At 51.6% G+C, this 14,199-nt stretch overlaps 1 protein-coding gene across 1 annotated transcript in view; it reads left to right on the top strand.

Annotated features, from left to right (window-relative positions):
- The window catches only part of PELP1 (proline, glutamate and leucine rich protein 1), a 31,419-nt gene extending 17,853 nt beyond the window's left edge, over positions 1-13,566 (top strand). The window contains 15 exon segments of the mRNA XM_003912130.4: positions 1,989-2,138; positions 2,362-2,433; positions 8,191-8,250; positions 8,493-8,643; positions 8,838-8,964; positions 9,116-9,203; positions 9,628-9,716; positions 9,795-9,911; positions 10,024-10,171; positions 10,307-10,466; positions 11,302-11,357; positions 11,527-11,733; positions 11,818-12,357; positions 12,360-13,274; positions 13,419-13,566. Of these exon segments, the coding sequence (XP_003912179.3) occupies positions 1,989-2,138; positions 2,362-2,433; positions 8,191-8,250; positions 8,493-8,643; positions 8,838-8,964; positions 9,116-9,203; positions 9,628-9,716; positions 9,795-9,911; positions 10,024-10,171; positions 10,307-10,466; positions 11,302-11,357; positions 11,527-11,733; positions 11,818-12,357; positions 12,360-13,274; positions 13,419-13,511 (2,973 nt within the window). The 3' untranslated portion in view covers positions 13,512-13,566.
- The last annotated feature ends 633 nt before the right edge of the window (positions 13,567-14,199 follow it).

Below are 14,199 nucleotides of genomic sequence, written 5' to 3'. Positions count from 1 at the left end.
ACAGAGCCGGTGACCCGCCCCAAAAAAAAAAAAAAAGAAAGCACAGTGGAGGGACTGTCTTTGGGTAGGAAGAGGGCAGGAGAGAGTGGATAGTGTGAAGATGAAATTTCGAGGTTTGGGGCCGGGCGCGGTGGCTCAAGCCTGTAATCCCAGCACTTTGGGAGGCCGAGACGGGCGGATCACAAGGTCAGGAGATCGAGACCATCCTGGCTAACACGGTGAAACCCCGTCTCTACTAAAAAATACAAAAACCTAGCCGGGCGAGGTGGCGGGCGCCTGTAGTCCCAGCTACTCAGGAGGCTGAGGCAGGAGAATGGCGTGAACCCGGGAGGCGGAGCTTGCAGTGAGCTGAGATCCGGCCACTGCACTCCAGGCTGGGCGACAAAGCAAGACTCTGTCTCAACAAAAAAAAAAAAAAAAAGAAAGAAATTTCGAGGTTTGAGAGTGGGAAGTGAAGGCTGTTTTATTAGGTTGGTGCAAAAGTAATTGCTGTTTTTATAGTTCCTTGTAATTATCTCTGGGCTTCAGTTTTTTCTGTGAAGTTATGAGCAAGGTTAAGCAGGTGACAGTGGTGGGAGAAGTAGCGAGTTGGGAGTTGGAGAAGAAGACTTAAGTAGCAGAGTTAACCAGAGAGAAATGCGGTAGGATTACTGGACAGTGATGAGGGCCTGTGTGTCGTTGGTAGGCCTGCCTGTTTTTGCTTCGTAAGTATTCTCTTTTTTTTGACACGTAGCCTCCTCTCGTCTAGCAGGAGATATGTGCTGGATGCTTTTTCCTTAGATACATATTAATTTTCTAAGGAAGTCCTTTTAAATTCAAACTTTTTTTCTCCATGAGTTCCAGGGTGGGTTTGAGCCAGCTAGTAGCAACCTCAAAGAGGTGGGGCAGTTTTGTTATGACTGAGGCTTAGTTTTCAGTCTGAAAAGTGCTCTTCTCCCTTTCTAGCAGGGAACATTAGTATGAGGTCATTGGAAAATTCTTCTAGGGCTGCGGTGAGCCGAGATTGCGCCTCTGCATTCTAGCCTGGGTGACAGAGTGAGACTTTGTCTCAAAGAGAAAAAAAAAAAAAGGGGGGGGGGGGCTGGGCACCGTGGCTCACGCCTATAATCCTAGCACTTTGGGAGTCTGAGGTGGGCGGATCACATGACTCCGAGAGTTCAAGACCAGCCTGGCCAATGTGGCAAAACCCTGTCTCTACTAAAAATACAAAAATATGCCAGGCATGATGGTCCATGCGTGTAATCCCAGCTACTCAGGAGGCTGAGGCATGAGAATCGCTTGAACCCGGGAGTCAGAGGTTGCAGTGAGCTGAGATTGCCTCAGTGCGTTCCATCCTGGGGTACAGAGCAAGACCCTGTCTCAAAAAGAAAAGAAAACTCAGCCAGGCGCGGTGGCCCACACCTGTAATCCCAGCACTTTGGGAGGCCGAGATGGGCGGATCACGAGGTCAGGAGATTGAGACCATCCTGGCTAACACGAAGAAACCCCGTCTCTACTAAAAATATAAAAAATTAGCCTGGCGTGGTGGTGGGCACCTGTAGTCCCAGCTACCCGGGAGGCTGAGGCAGGAGAATGGTGTGAACCCGGGAGGCAGAGCTTGCAGTGAGCCGAGATCGCACCACTGCACTCCAGCCTGACTGAGTGAGACTCTGTCTCAAAAAAAAAAAGAAAAGAAAACTCTTCCAGTTAATCAGGTCTTTAAGGTATGGCTTTGTTACTCTTTTTTTCCCCACACAAATTCCTAGGACCCCAGATACCCCTAGAACCCTTAATAGTAAAACGTAAACACATGTCCTTTCTGTAGACAGAGATGTTACTCTTGGATACTCCATGCCTCCGTGCCCTCTTTTCCGCCAGGTAGTGGCTTGGATGGTCATGCTGACATTAACTGTGGTGTTTCTCAGAATGCTTTTATTGCAGTGCCTCCTGCTGCTCTTTGGTGACAGTCGAGGTGAGGCTGGAAGCACAAGACACTATTTTTTCTTTAGACCCAGGACCCCCCTGCCACAATGGAGCTGGCTGTGGCTGTCCTGAGGGACCTCCTCCGATATGCAGCCCAGCTGCCTGCACTGTTCCGGGATATCTCCATGAACCACCTCCCTGGCCTTCTCACCTCCCTGCTGGGCCTCAGGCCAGAGGTGAGATGTCTCCCCGGGCCCTTCCCTATGTCCCCCACACAGTCCTTACCTTCTCACACTGTTTAATTTGTTGATGGAAATGACTGGGGAATAGGATTGAAGAAGTGAGAAGAGGGAGGGGCTGAGAAAAAGTGATTTCTGGAGAAAGGCCCTTGCCGGGTGCTGGGGGAGATGGAATATGGTGATATGGTGCTCTCGGCCTCTCGCTTTGTTTTTCCTATAGTGTGAGCAGTCAGCATTGGAAGGAATGAAGGCTTGTATGACCTATTTCCCTCGGGCTTGTGGTTCTCTCAAAGTAAGTATTTATGCACTCCTCTCCTCACCAGTGTAAGCCTTGAGAGCTCTTACCTCAGATTCCTATCCTGAGATTCCTCAGCACCTGTCTTCTGATTATCCTTTAAAGTGACCAATCTCCACAGCTACACTTCTACCACATTGTAGCACTCATCTCACTGAATCCTCATTCTTCCAGAGAAATTGGAATCAAGAACCTTGCCTAAGATCAGCAGGCATTGGAACCTGTATCTGCTTGATGCCTAAGCCAGACTCTGAACCATGGGCTCCTTCCTTTTTCTGCCTTGCCTTTTCTGTATCTCTTAAAATGCCCTGCCCACTTTTCTACCATCCTGTCTTTTTTTTGAGACAAGGTCTTACTCTGTTGCCCAGGCTGGGGTGCAGTGGCACACACTTGGCTCACTGTAGTCTTGACCTCCTGGGCTCAAGCAATTCTCCCACCTCAGCCTCCCAAGTAGCTGGGACTAAGGCATGTGCCACCACACCCAGCTAATTATTAATTTTTTTGTAGGAAGTCTCGCTATGTTACCCAGGCTGGTCTTGAACTCCTGACCTCAAGTGATCCTCCTCCCTCAGCTTCCCAAAGCGCTGGGATTATAGGTGTGAGCCAGTGTGCCTGGCCCCCTTTCTGTCTTACTTTATTCCTTTTTTAAAATCTTTTTTTAGTTTTTAACCTTCACATCATATCTTACTTTATTATTTTTTTTTTGAGACGGAGTCTCACTCTGTCGCCAGGCTGGAGTGCAGTGGCGTGATTTTGGCTCACTGCAACCTCCTCCTCCTGGGTTCAAGCAATTCTCCTTCCTCGGCCTCCCCAGTAGCTGGGACTACAGGTGCATACCACCACGCCCAGCTAATTTTTGTATTTTTAGTATAGACGGGGTTTCACCATGTTGGCCAGGATGGTCTCAATCTCTTGACCTCGTGATCCGCCTGCCTTGGCTTCCCAAAGTGCTGGGATTACAGGCATTAGCTACTGCGCCCGGCCATTTTATTTTTATTTTGAGAGAGAGTCTCTGTCGCCCAGACTGGAGTGCAGTGGCGTGATCTCGGCTTACTGCAAGTTCCACCTCCCGGGTTCCAAGTGATTTTCGTGCCTTAGCCTCTGAGTAGCTGGGATTACAGACGTATGCGAGTAGCTGGGCTTACCGACGTATGCCACCACGCCCAGCTAATTTTTGTGTTTTTAATAGAGACAAGGTATCACCATGTTGACCAGGCTGGTCTTGAACTCCTGGCCCCATGTGATCCTCCTGCCTCAGCCTCCCAAAGTGTTGGGATTATAGGCATGAGCCACCTGCGCACCCAGCCTTTACTTTATTTTTGAAGATCTTGTAATTTTCTCTGGGAATGCTTCCTGACCCATCACTTCCCTAGGACAATTGCCCCAACACTTCTTTCTGCATATATTCCTGTTTAAACTCCCTCTGTCACTTCCTGACCCCTTCCTGCCAGTTGTCATGACGCATACAAGGTAACTGTACAAACAGGGTCTGTGTGGGTCAGATGATGGAGGAGGTCAGGAGAGGAATTACAGTTTTGTTTTTAAGGAGATGCAATAACATACATGAATGGATTACAGATTCTACTGAAGCAGTCACAGTTAAAGGGCCATTTGTAATTGGCACATTTGTTGTTTGCAGTATAATTGGATGTCAGCTGTACCTAAGAACAAGTAGGTGTTCCCTGTAGATTAAATGTTCTCTCTTATTTTGTTATATTCACCATTGGTTTGATAAACGATTGGACACCTGCTTACTAAGATGGAAGCACAAATCTCTAGAGAGCTAGAATTTGTGGCAAATTAGTAATTTTTTTGTTTAACTGCTGGAGTTAACTGTATTGGCTGTTAGTATTGTTAGTCAAGGGGGAGTTTGCTATTCAGGTTGTCTTGAAAGAGGTTATGAGGCTGGGCGTGGTGGCTCACGCCTGTAATCCCACCACTTTGGGAGGCCAAGGCAGGTGGATTGCATGAGCTCAGGAGTTCGAGACCAGCCTGGGCAACACAGTGAAACCTCGCCTCTACTAAAATACAAAAAATTAGCCGGGCGTGGCGGTGTGTGCCTGTAGTCCCAGCTGCTCGGGAGGCTGAGGCAGGAGAATTGCTTGGACCCAGGAGGCGGAGGTTGCAGTGAGCCGAAATCGTGCCACTGTACTCCAGCCTGGGTGGCAGAGCGAGACTCTGTCTCCAAAAAGAAAAAAAAAGAAAGTGAGATTAATGTGGTTCTGTGACCAAAGCAAGAAAGTAAGCTCTTGGAGGGAAAGGGAACTGGTCTAGTGGGTGCCCACTGCCATTCACTCTCCTGAGTGTGTAAGATGTGTTGTCTCATTTTATCATTGTAATTATTCTGTGGAATTGGTATCATTGCATTTTACAGAGGAGAAAACCAGCTGAGAGGGACTTAAGTGACGTAAGCAAAGGTTGTATTATCTGGTCATTGTAAAACCGGGGCAGATAGCAGCTCTAATCAATTGTTAGTGGCTGTGTAGCTTGCTGGCCTGGGAAGGACTGTGAGTCAGGGTTCCACCGGCCTGAGCGCTGTGATCAGGGAGTGGTACCTGCTGTGGCTTTAGTAACTGGTTACTCGCAGTATCTGAAAAGTGCCTGAGCAGATGCTGGTTCTGAGTGAGCGTGGGGTTGTGTCCTTGCTGGTTCCTTGTTTTCATGCGAACGCCACTCATCACAGCTCATAGACTCTTTGGGTAGGCAGGGTGGAACTTTTTGTCAAGAAGGTATTTGGAGTGACTTATCGATTTTGTTGAAGTTTAGCAGAGGTTATTTACTGAGGTTTTACTAGGTTTAGTAAAAATTGGTTATCTTGTCAAATGTTCTGTAAGTTAACCTCTCAAATGACACAGGCCCACAGTTTGTCCCTGAACAAAGGTTTGGTTTTACTGCAAAAGTCTATTTTGATTCAGCTTTGTTCGGTATTACCTTTATCTACCTGCATCCCCCCATGAAAGGGGAAATTGAATGTTACTTACCGGGTAGAAGTGTGAATAGTAAGAGTTAAGGAGACTAGAATGCTAAGTGTTCTTTTGCTGTTGCTTTTTTAGTTTCAGTGTGAGTAGTCAGGAGAATTTATCTATAATTCACAACCTTTCGTCAGACCATCGAACTTAAGGCCTGCATTTTGAGTGCCCTTTCCAAACAAACAAATGTTCCTGTGTCCTTGCAGGGAGTGTCTACCTTTATTTCCCTAAGAATCAAGTGTCATCTGCCAGGAGTTTGAGACCAGCCTGGCCTACATGGTGAAACCCTACCTCTACCAAAAATACAAAACAATTAGCTGGGTTTGGTGGTGCGCGCCTGTGGTTCCAGCTACTCAGAGCTTTGAGGCAGGAGATCCCCTGAAGCTGGGAGGCGGAGGTTGCAGTGAGCCGAGATGGTGGCACTGCACTGTAGCCTGGGTAACAGAGTGAGACCCTGTCTCAAGAAAAAACCAAAAAACAAAACAGTGAGCCGTGGCACCGCACTCAAGCCTGGGTGACAGAGTGAGACCCTGTCTCAAAAAAAAAAAAAAAAAAAGGTCATCTGGAGAACTTCCCTCTGTTGAGGGTGTGGAGGATTTGGCCTTGTCGGTTGCCAGCACTTCAGATAAGAATCTGTTATGCAGAGGCTGCAGGGGCCATTTGCACTTGGACAGTCTAGCAGGCTAGTACTTAGGGAAACTGGTAATTGCCGTTTTGAAGTGTCTGTGTGTTTTCTGTTACATTCCCCAGATACTCTCAGGGTAATTGCAGACTCCAAGCTCAGGGTTACTCCTCCCAAGTAATGTGAATCAAGCATTCTGAGTCCATGAGGTCAATTCCTGCAGAGATTTGAACTCATTTCCTTCGGCTTGCCACATTGATGAGCAGTTCCTCGGAATGGGTGGGAAGAGACTAAGCCACTCTTGAGAGAGCCCCAGGACGTGCTCTGGGTGTGCGCGTTTTGGGTGAACTGTTCCAAGGGAGCCATCACTTTGGTTTGCTTTGTGGGTCAGCCAGGGTAGACCTGTGGTTAGAGCCGTGTCACTTCACCGTACACTGCTTTATTGCAGTCACATAAGCAGACTTCTGTTGGCCTCAGCCCAGCTTTTTGAGCCTTTTTTGGAGATAGGGTCTCGCTCTGTGACCCAGGAGTGCAGTGTTAAGATTGTAGCTCACTGTAACCTTGAACTCCTGGGCTCAAGTGATCCTCCCGTGTCAGTCTCCCAAGTAGCTAGGGCTACAGGTGTGCGCCACCAGGATGTCTCGGGGAAAACGTGAGCCTGCTCTTTCCCCTTCTCTCTGTGTTGCCAGTGTTGGCTCCAGATTCTTGTTTTTGTGTATGCTTGTCTTGTTGTCCTTACTAATTATTATTATTATTATTTTTTTTCCCTGAGAAGGAGTCTTGCTCTGTCACCCAGGCCGGAGTGCAGTGGCATGATCTCGGCTCACTGCACCTTCTGCCTCCTGGGTTCAAGCAATTTTGCCTCCCAAGTAGCTGGGATTACAGGTGCCTGCCACCGTGCCCAACTAATTTTTGTATTTTTAGTAGAGACGGGGTTTCACCATGTTGGCCAGGCTGGTCTTGAACTCCTGACCTCGTGATCTGCCCACCTCAGTCTCCCAAAGTGCCAGGATTTTAGCTATGAGCCACCACGCCCGGCCTTTTTTTTTTCTTTTTGAGACAGGGGCTCACTCTCGTCACCCAGGCTGGAGTACACTGACTGGCGTGATCTCGGTTCTGGGCTTGGGCGGTCCTCCCACCTCAGCCTCCCAAGTAACTGGGACTACAGGCATATGCCACCACATCCGGCTAAGTTTTTGTATTTTTAGTAGAGATAGGGTTTCTCCATGTTGCCCAGACTGGTTTCAAACTCCTTGGCTCCAGTGATCCGCCTGCCTTGGTCTCCCAAAGTGCCTGGATTACAGGTGTGAGCTACTGCACCCAGCCTGTGCTTTTTTATTGACATGTTAAGTAATAAGATCTAGGAGCAGGTCTTACATCGACTGTAATTGCAAATTAGTGATTCATGTGAATGATATTTCAGGATGTGTTACAATTACAATGTGACATGAAAATGATTCTATTAGTGACAGTCACAGGTATTGCTGATACTACTGTGGCTATTTGTCTGCATTTATAAGTAAAGAAAACACTACATTTCACAAATAGGTTAGTGGGAGTAATTTTTTTCCCCATCCATGTTCACAGGCCCCTTTGATTGTATACCCAACTAAATTGTGGTTCTCAGGGTAGACATTCCTGCCCTAGCACCTTCACACAGCACGCGGAGAAAGTGCTGAATGACAGATCGCTACCCCGAGACTTGCTGCCTTACTTCTGCTCTAGCAGCCAGCCTTCTTTTTTGACCTTGTCCTGCCCTCGTACCTCTGGTTTAGTGTCTTAACTTCCAGCTTGGACCCTCATTTTTGTGTGTGAGCTGGTAGAGAGTTGGAGTGTGGAGATTGTTTTTTAGTACTAGGTCCTTTTGACTTGAGGGAAAATTTTTGCAAAAACTCAAGGAGGAAGCCCAGCTGTCTGTGGGACAGGGCCAGACGCCTTTCCCCGCAGGCAGGAAGCCGAGGACCAGAGCTGGCGTTGAGGAGTCTTTCTACCATGAAAGCATGTCCGTGCCCGGTGTTGATGCCCCATAGAGGGCTTTGCTTCTTGTATCTACAGGAAAAACAAGACCTGGGCTTAGAGTCTGCTGCTGGGAACAGATGGGGTGTACATCTCTGGCTCTCAGAGCTGGCTCACCGGCCTCTTCCTTTTTCCCTCCACATCCAGGGCAAGCTGGCCTCATTTTTTCTGTCTAGGGTGGATGCCTTGAGCCCTCAGCTCCAACAGGTAAAGGGCAGGGAGGGAGAGGGAGAGCCCGGGGATCTGAGTCTGGAGTGTCTTTCGCTGCTCCTCCTCAGCTTTTCTGTCCTGCCTTCATGTGCCCATCTGGGTCCTTTGGCCTCATTGTCCCATCTCAGGTTTCCCTCAGAGCTCTCTGATCTCCATCTCTTTTGGGCGTTAGTGGGGCTGGGGGTTCTGTGGCTGGGCTGGATCCCCATCTGACCAGGTTTCTGTCCTTTGTCCCGCAGTTGGCCTGTGAGTGTTATTCCCGGCTGCCCTCGTTAGGGGCTGGCTTTTCCCAAGGCCTGAAGCACACTGAGAGCTGGGAGCAGGAGCTACACAGTCTGCTGGCCTCACTGCACACCCTGCTGGGGGCCCTGTATGAGGGAGCAGAGACCGGTAGGGACCAGGGCTGCTAGTCAGTGCAGCAATGCTGAGGAAGTGTGGCAGGAAGGAACGGGAGGGAGCCCAGAGACAAGGGGCAGTTGGTTTTTGGGGATAATGGGTTAGAATACAGGCAGGTTATCCACCAGAAATGACAGAGGAGGGGATGGAAGAAAGACAGGGTACAGGGTAGTTGTGCTTCTGCCCAGCTCCTGTGCAGAACGAAGGCCCTGGGGTGGAGATGCTGCTGTCCTCAGAAGATGGCGATGCCCATATCCTTCTCCGGCTTCGGCAGAGGTTTTCGGGACTGGCCCGCTGCCTAGGGCTCATGCTCAGGTGTGTGGGGGTGTTGGAGGGAGCGGAGGCATGGAGCAGGAGGGGTTGATGAGAGAGTGTCACCTTCATAATGAGAAAGGAGATGAACGTGGGTGTGGGAGTTATACCAGGGAGCCTGCTCTGAGGGTCTCCCTGCTCTGATTCTCTTTAGCTCTGAGTTTGGAGCTCCCGTGTCCGTCCCTGTGCAGGAAATCCTGGATTTTATCTGCCGGACCCTCAGCGTCAGTAGCAAGAATATTGTAAGTGGGATTTGTCATCTCTTCACAGCCCTTGCTCAGGACACCAGGCAACCAGGAAAGTACTGGGGACCTGAGTCTCCCCGAACAGTGTCATCCTGGATCGTCCCAGACAGCTTCCTACTTTTGTCCAAATATTGTTACTCTGTGTGTCCCAACACAGGTGCACACTGTCAGAGTGCAGCAAATGCTTCCTTGGGGGAGGGTGAATTTGGGGATCAGCTGAGTCATTGCTGAGAGGCCCAGCTATCCTTCTTACCTTCCATCCAGGGTCTATTTTAGAGGATAGGGGTTTGATTTTGTTGGGAGAGTTGAGATCGGCGGTAGGTTTCTTACCTATGTGTACATATGTAAATAGTCTGTCCCTGTTTCTGTCTTTGGCTCTCACTTTCTTCCCCTACTCTGTCTTTGCCACTTTTTTCTCCAGAGCTTGCATGGAGATGGTCCCCTGCGGCTGCTGCTGCTGCCCTCTATCCACCTTGAGGCCTTGGACCTGCTGTCTGCACTCATCCTCGCGTGAGTGGGATTGGGCTGGCTGTGGTGAAGGGATGGGGCATGCCAGAAACAAGGGTCACTGTTCCTTCTCTGCCCCAGATGTGGAAGCCGGCTCTTGCGCTTTGGGATCCTGATCAGCCGCCTGCTTCCCCAGGTCCTCAATTCCTGGAGCATTGGTAGAGATTCCCTCTCTCCCGGCCAGGAGAGGCCTTACAGGTGACCATCCAGGAAGGGAATAAAGATGAGAGGGGGTGAGGGGTGCAGGTGGGCTGCGGCTTCTGGCATGTTGACACTCCATTCATATCCGTCCTCTTTGCTCATGGCGCAGCACGGTTCGGACCAAGGTGTACGCGGTGTTAGAGCTGTGGGTGCAGGTTTGTGGGGCCTCGGCGGGAATGCTTCAGGGAGGAGCCTCTGGAGAGGCCCTGCTCACCCACCTGCTCAGTGACATCTCACCGCCAGCTGATGCCCTTAAGGTGAGGAGGCCTCGGCTCCATCTCAGGACTCATCCTGTGCCCTTTGACCAAATGTGCCTGCTCAGCACTGTCTAATGCGGCTGTCCTGCCTTCTTGTTTGCCTGTGGATGTGATTTATGTTTCCTCTGCCACCAGCTGCGTAGCCCGCGGGGGAGCCCTGATGGGAGTTTGCAGACTGGGAAGCCCAGCGCCCCCAAGAAGCTAAAGCTGGATGTGGGGGAAGCTATGGCCCCGCCAAGCCACCGGAAAGGGGATAGCAATGCCAACAGTGATGTGTGTGCGGCTGCACTCAAAGGTGGGTGAGGTCTGTGCCCTGGACCACTGGGGCTCAAATGGGACCCCATCCTTGCCCCTAGTGGGACTCCCCCACCTACTATACCCCTAGATGAAACTTTCTGGGGGAGAGTGCCCAGACCAGCCTTTGTCCACCGTGATAAGTGATCGCCCAAACAGCGGGTGAAGGGGAAGGTGCCTGTAAAATGCAGAGCCCGGCAGAAACCTGCAGAGAGGCCAGGAGGAGGCGCCCAAGCAGCCGCCCTGTTGCCAGGGCTGCAGGCGGCCTCAGGTCCTGCGGTTAGACCGGGGACTCTGGTAGCTGACACTGCCCCTCCAAGGCCTCTGCTTCCTCCTGCGTTCAGCACATTCTTGGCGTATCCACTTTCTGTCAGGCAGAGTTCTAGCACGTGGGGAAGCCTCCTCCCTGTGAAGTCGACATTCTCCGTAGGGTAGGCTGCCTGGAGGAGCTCCCTGCTCTCACCATAACCACTGGCCTGTCTACAGAGGTTACTAGTCGGATACTGTGCAGTTAATGGATGACTTTCCTCTGAGTCCCATATATCTCACTGCCTGCCACCCTATCCCATGGGAAGGGGAGAACTGATTGTCCCCAAATATATAAATGCAAAATTATAAAATTTATAATTTTTTACTTATGTTGTCTCAATTAAATACTGTCAGTGGCCCTTTACTGTAGAGGTACTTTTATGATCCCCATTTTCTAGTTGAGAAGTTAAATGACTTGGCCAAGATAGGCAGTGGCAGAGTTGATGCCCACGTTGGGCTATGTGCTTCAGAAGCCCTTGCTGTCAGTCCTGTTGGGAGCCTTCTCTTTACACACCATTCTTCCCCAGGCCTCAGCCGGACCATCCTCATGTGTGGACCTCTCATCAAGGAGGAGACTCACAGGGTTAGTGGAGCCTCATCCACTAATGAGGAGATGGGGGAAGGAGGGGCCCCTGCTCTGTACACACTGGGGGGTGTGGCCCAGAGGTGGGTCCATTCAGACCTGGGAGTAGGCTCTGGAGAAGGGTTGGGTGGTCTTGGGGATGTTTCCAGGTGTGCTCTGTCCTTTTCAGAGACTGCATGATCTGGTCCTCCCCCTGGTCATGGGTGTCCAGCAGGGTGAGGTCCTAGGCAGCTCCCCGTACACGAGCTCCCGCTGCCGTCGTGAACTCTACTGCCTGCTGCTGGCACTGCTGCTGGCCCCTTCTCCTCGCTGCCCACCTCCTCTTGCCTGTGCCCTGCAAGCCTTCTCCCTCGGCCAGCGAGAAGATAGCCTTGAGGTAACTGTGATGGGCCAAACCCTCTTTGGTTCCTGGAGTCTCTTGTTTCCTGGTGCTCACACTCGCCCTTTCTTCTTTCCTCAGGTCTCCTCTTTCTGCTCAGAAGCACTGGTGACCTGTGCTGCTCTGACCCACCCCCGGGTTCCTCCCCTGCAGCCCATGGGCCCCACCTGCCCCACGCCTGCTCCAGTTCCCCCTCCTGAGGCCCCATCGCCCTTCAGGGCCCCACCCTTCCATCCTCCGGGCCCCATGCCCTCCGTGGGCCCCATGCCCTCAGCAGGGCCCATGCCCTCAGCAGGACCCATGCCTTCAGCAGGCCCTGTGCCCTCGGCACGCCCTGGACCTCCCACCACAGCCAACCACCTAGGCCTTTCTGTCTCAGGCCTAGTGTCTGTCCCTCCCCGGCTTCTTCCTGGCCCCGAGAACCACCGGGCAGGCTCAAATGAGGACCCCATCCTTGCCCCTAGTGGGACTCCCCCACCTGCTATACCCCCAGATGAAACTTTTGGGGGGAGAGTGCCCAGACCAGCCTTTGTCCACTATGATAAGGAGGAGGCATCTGATGTGGAGATCTCCTTGGAAAGTGACTCTGATGACAGCGTGGTGATCGTGCCCGAGGGGCTTCCCCCCCCCCCCCCCCCCCCCCCCCCCCGGGTGCCACACCACCCCCTATAGCCCCCACTGGGCCACCAACAGCCTCCCCTCCTGTGCCAGCCAAGGAGGAGCCTGAAGAACTTCCTGCAGCCCCAGGGCCTCTCCCGCCACCCCCACCTCCGCCCCCGCCTGTTCCTGGTCCTGTGACGCTCCCTCCACCCCAGTTGGTCCCTGAAGGGACTCCTGGTGGGGGAGGACCCCCAGCCCTGGAAGAGGATTTGACGGTTATTAATATCAACAGCAGTGATGAAGAGGAGGAGGAAGAGGAAGAAGAGGAAGAAGAAGAAGAGGAAGAAGAGGAAGAGGAAGAAGACTTTGAGGAAGAGGAAGAGGATGAAGAGGAATATTTTGAAGAGGAAGAAGAGGAAGAAGAAGAGTTTGAAGAAGAGTTTGAGGAAGAAGAAGGTGAGTTAGAGGAAGAAGAAGAGGAGGAGGATGAGGAGGAGGAAGAAGAATTGGAAGAGGTGGAAGAGCTGGAGTTTGGCACAGCAGGAGGGGAGGTAGAAGAAGGTGGACCTCCACCCCCAACCCTGCCTCCAGCTCTGCCTCCCCCTGAGTCTCCCCCAAAGGTGCCGCCTGAGCCAGAACCAGAACCCGGGCTGCTGTTGGAAGTGGAGGAGCCAGGGGCAGAGGAGGAGCATGGGGCTGACACAGCTCCCACCCTGGCCCCTGAAGTGCTCCCCTCCCAGGGAGAGGTGGAGAGGGAAGAGGGGAGCCCCTCGGCAGGCCCCCCTCCCCAAGAGCTTGTTGAAGAAGAGCCCTCTGCTCCCCCAACCCTGCTGGAAGAGGGAACTGAGGATGGGGGTGACAGGGTACAGCCCCCACCAGAGACACCTGCAGAGGAAGAGATGGAGACAGAGACAGAGGCTGAAGCTCTCCAGGAAAAGGTGAGAGGGCCAGGCAGGGAAGGCACCTTGGGTGAGAAGGTGGGGCTGCCGGGAGAGTGGGTGGCAGCCGCTTATCTTAGGAGACGTTTGCCCAGCCTGAACCATTCATGACTATTCTGAATCTTGTATCTTTGTGCCTAAAAGGAGCAGGATGACACAGCTGCCATGCTGGCCGACTTCATCGATTGTCCCCCTGATGATGAGAAGCCACCGCCTCCCACAGAGCCTGACTCCTAGCCATCTTCTGCACCCCACTCTTTGTTTCCAATAAAGTTATGTCCTTAGATAGCGACTACTGCTTCTGCCTTTTGCCACACCTGGGTCCCCAGCCAGAAGCTCAGGTGTCTGCTGGGCTTTTCAGGGTATCCATAGTATTCCCCAGATGTGTCCATAGCTGTCCTCTTGTCGATGATCCAGAGAGGAAACATTGACATACGGGGGTAATGGACTGTCCCGTCACTCAGCACAATGGTGTCAGAATTGTAGGTTTCTGGCTGGATGCTGAACGTGCAGAATTGTGTGTAGGGTTGAGAATGAGGAGTTATAGAGACAGCCCTGCTTTCGTGTTTGTATTCGGGGTGGGAAACGTGTGGAGAATGTATGGGATTAAGTCTCCTAGTGAGTGGACCTGTGTCAACACACACATACCCACATGTGTGCGTGCTCAAACACATACGGCCCCTTGGTCTGAAAGGGCAGGCTGAGTGATTGCTCAGCCTATGGAAGTTTAGAAAATTAGGAAAAGGTGTGGAGCAGTTCAGTCATTGAATTCTGGGAAATTTGGACCTTACTCCAAGATAAAAGGACGTCCGTAGTGAGTATGTTGGGAATGAGCTGTTTTGGGTCTGGTCCTCATGACGGTTTCCCCCACAACTGCCTGGCAGGAGTTTGATAAGCTCACCCCAGGCCTTCCTGCTCACTCTTG

Source organism: Papio anubis, chromosome 17 (genome assembly GCF_008728515.1).
Source record: "Papio anubis isolate 15944 chromosome 17, Panubis1.0, whole genome shotgun sequence".
Taxonomy (NCBI): domain Eukaryota; kingdom Metazoa; phylum Chordata; class Mammalia; order Primates; family Cercopithecidae; genus Papio; species Papio anubis.
The sequence above is the reverse complement of the archived record's forward strand: the minus strand, read 5'-3'. Positions and strand labels throughout refer to the sequence as shown.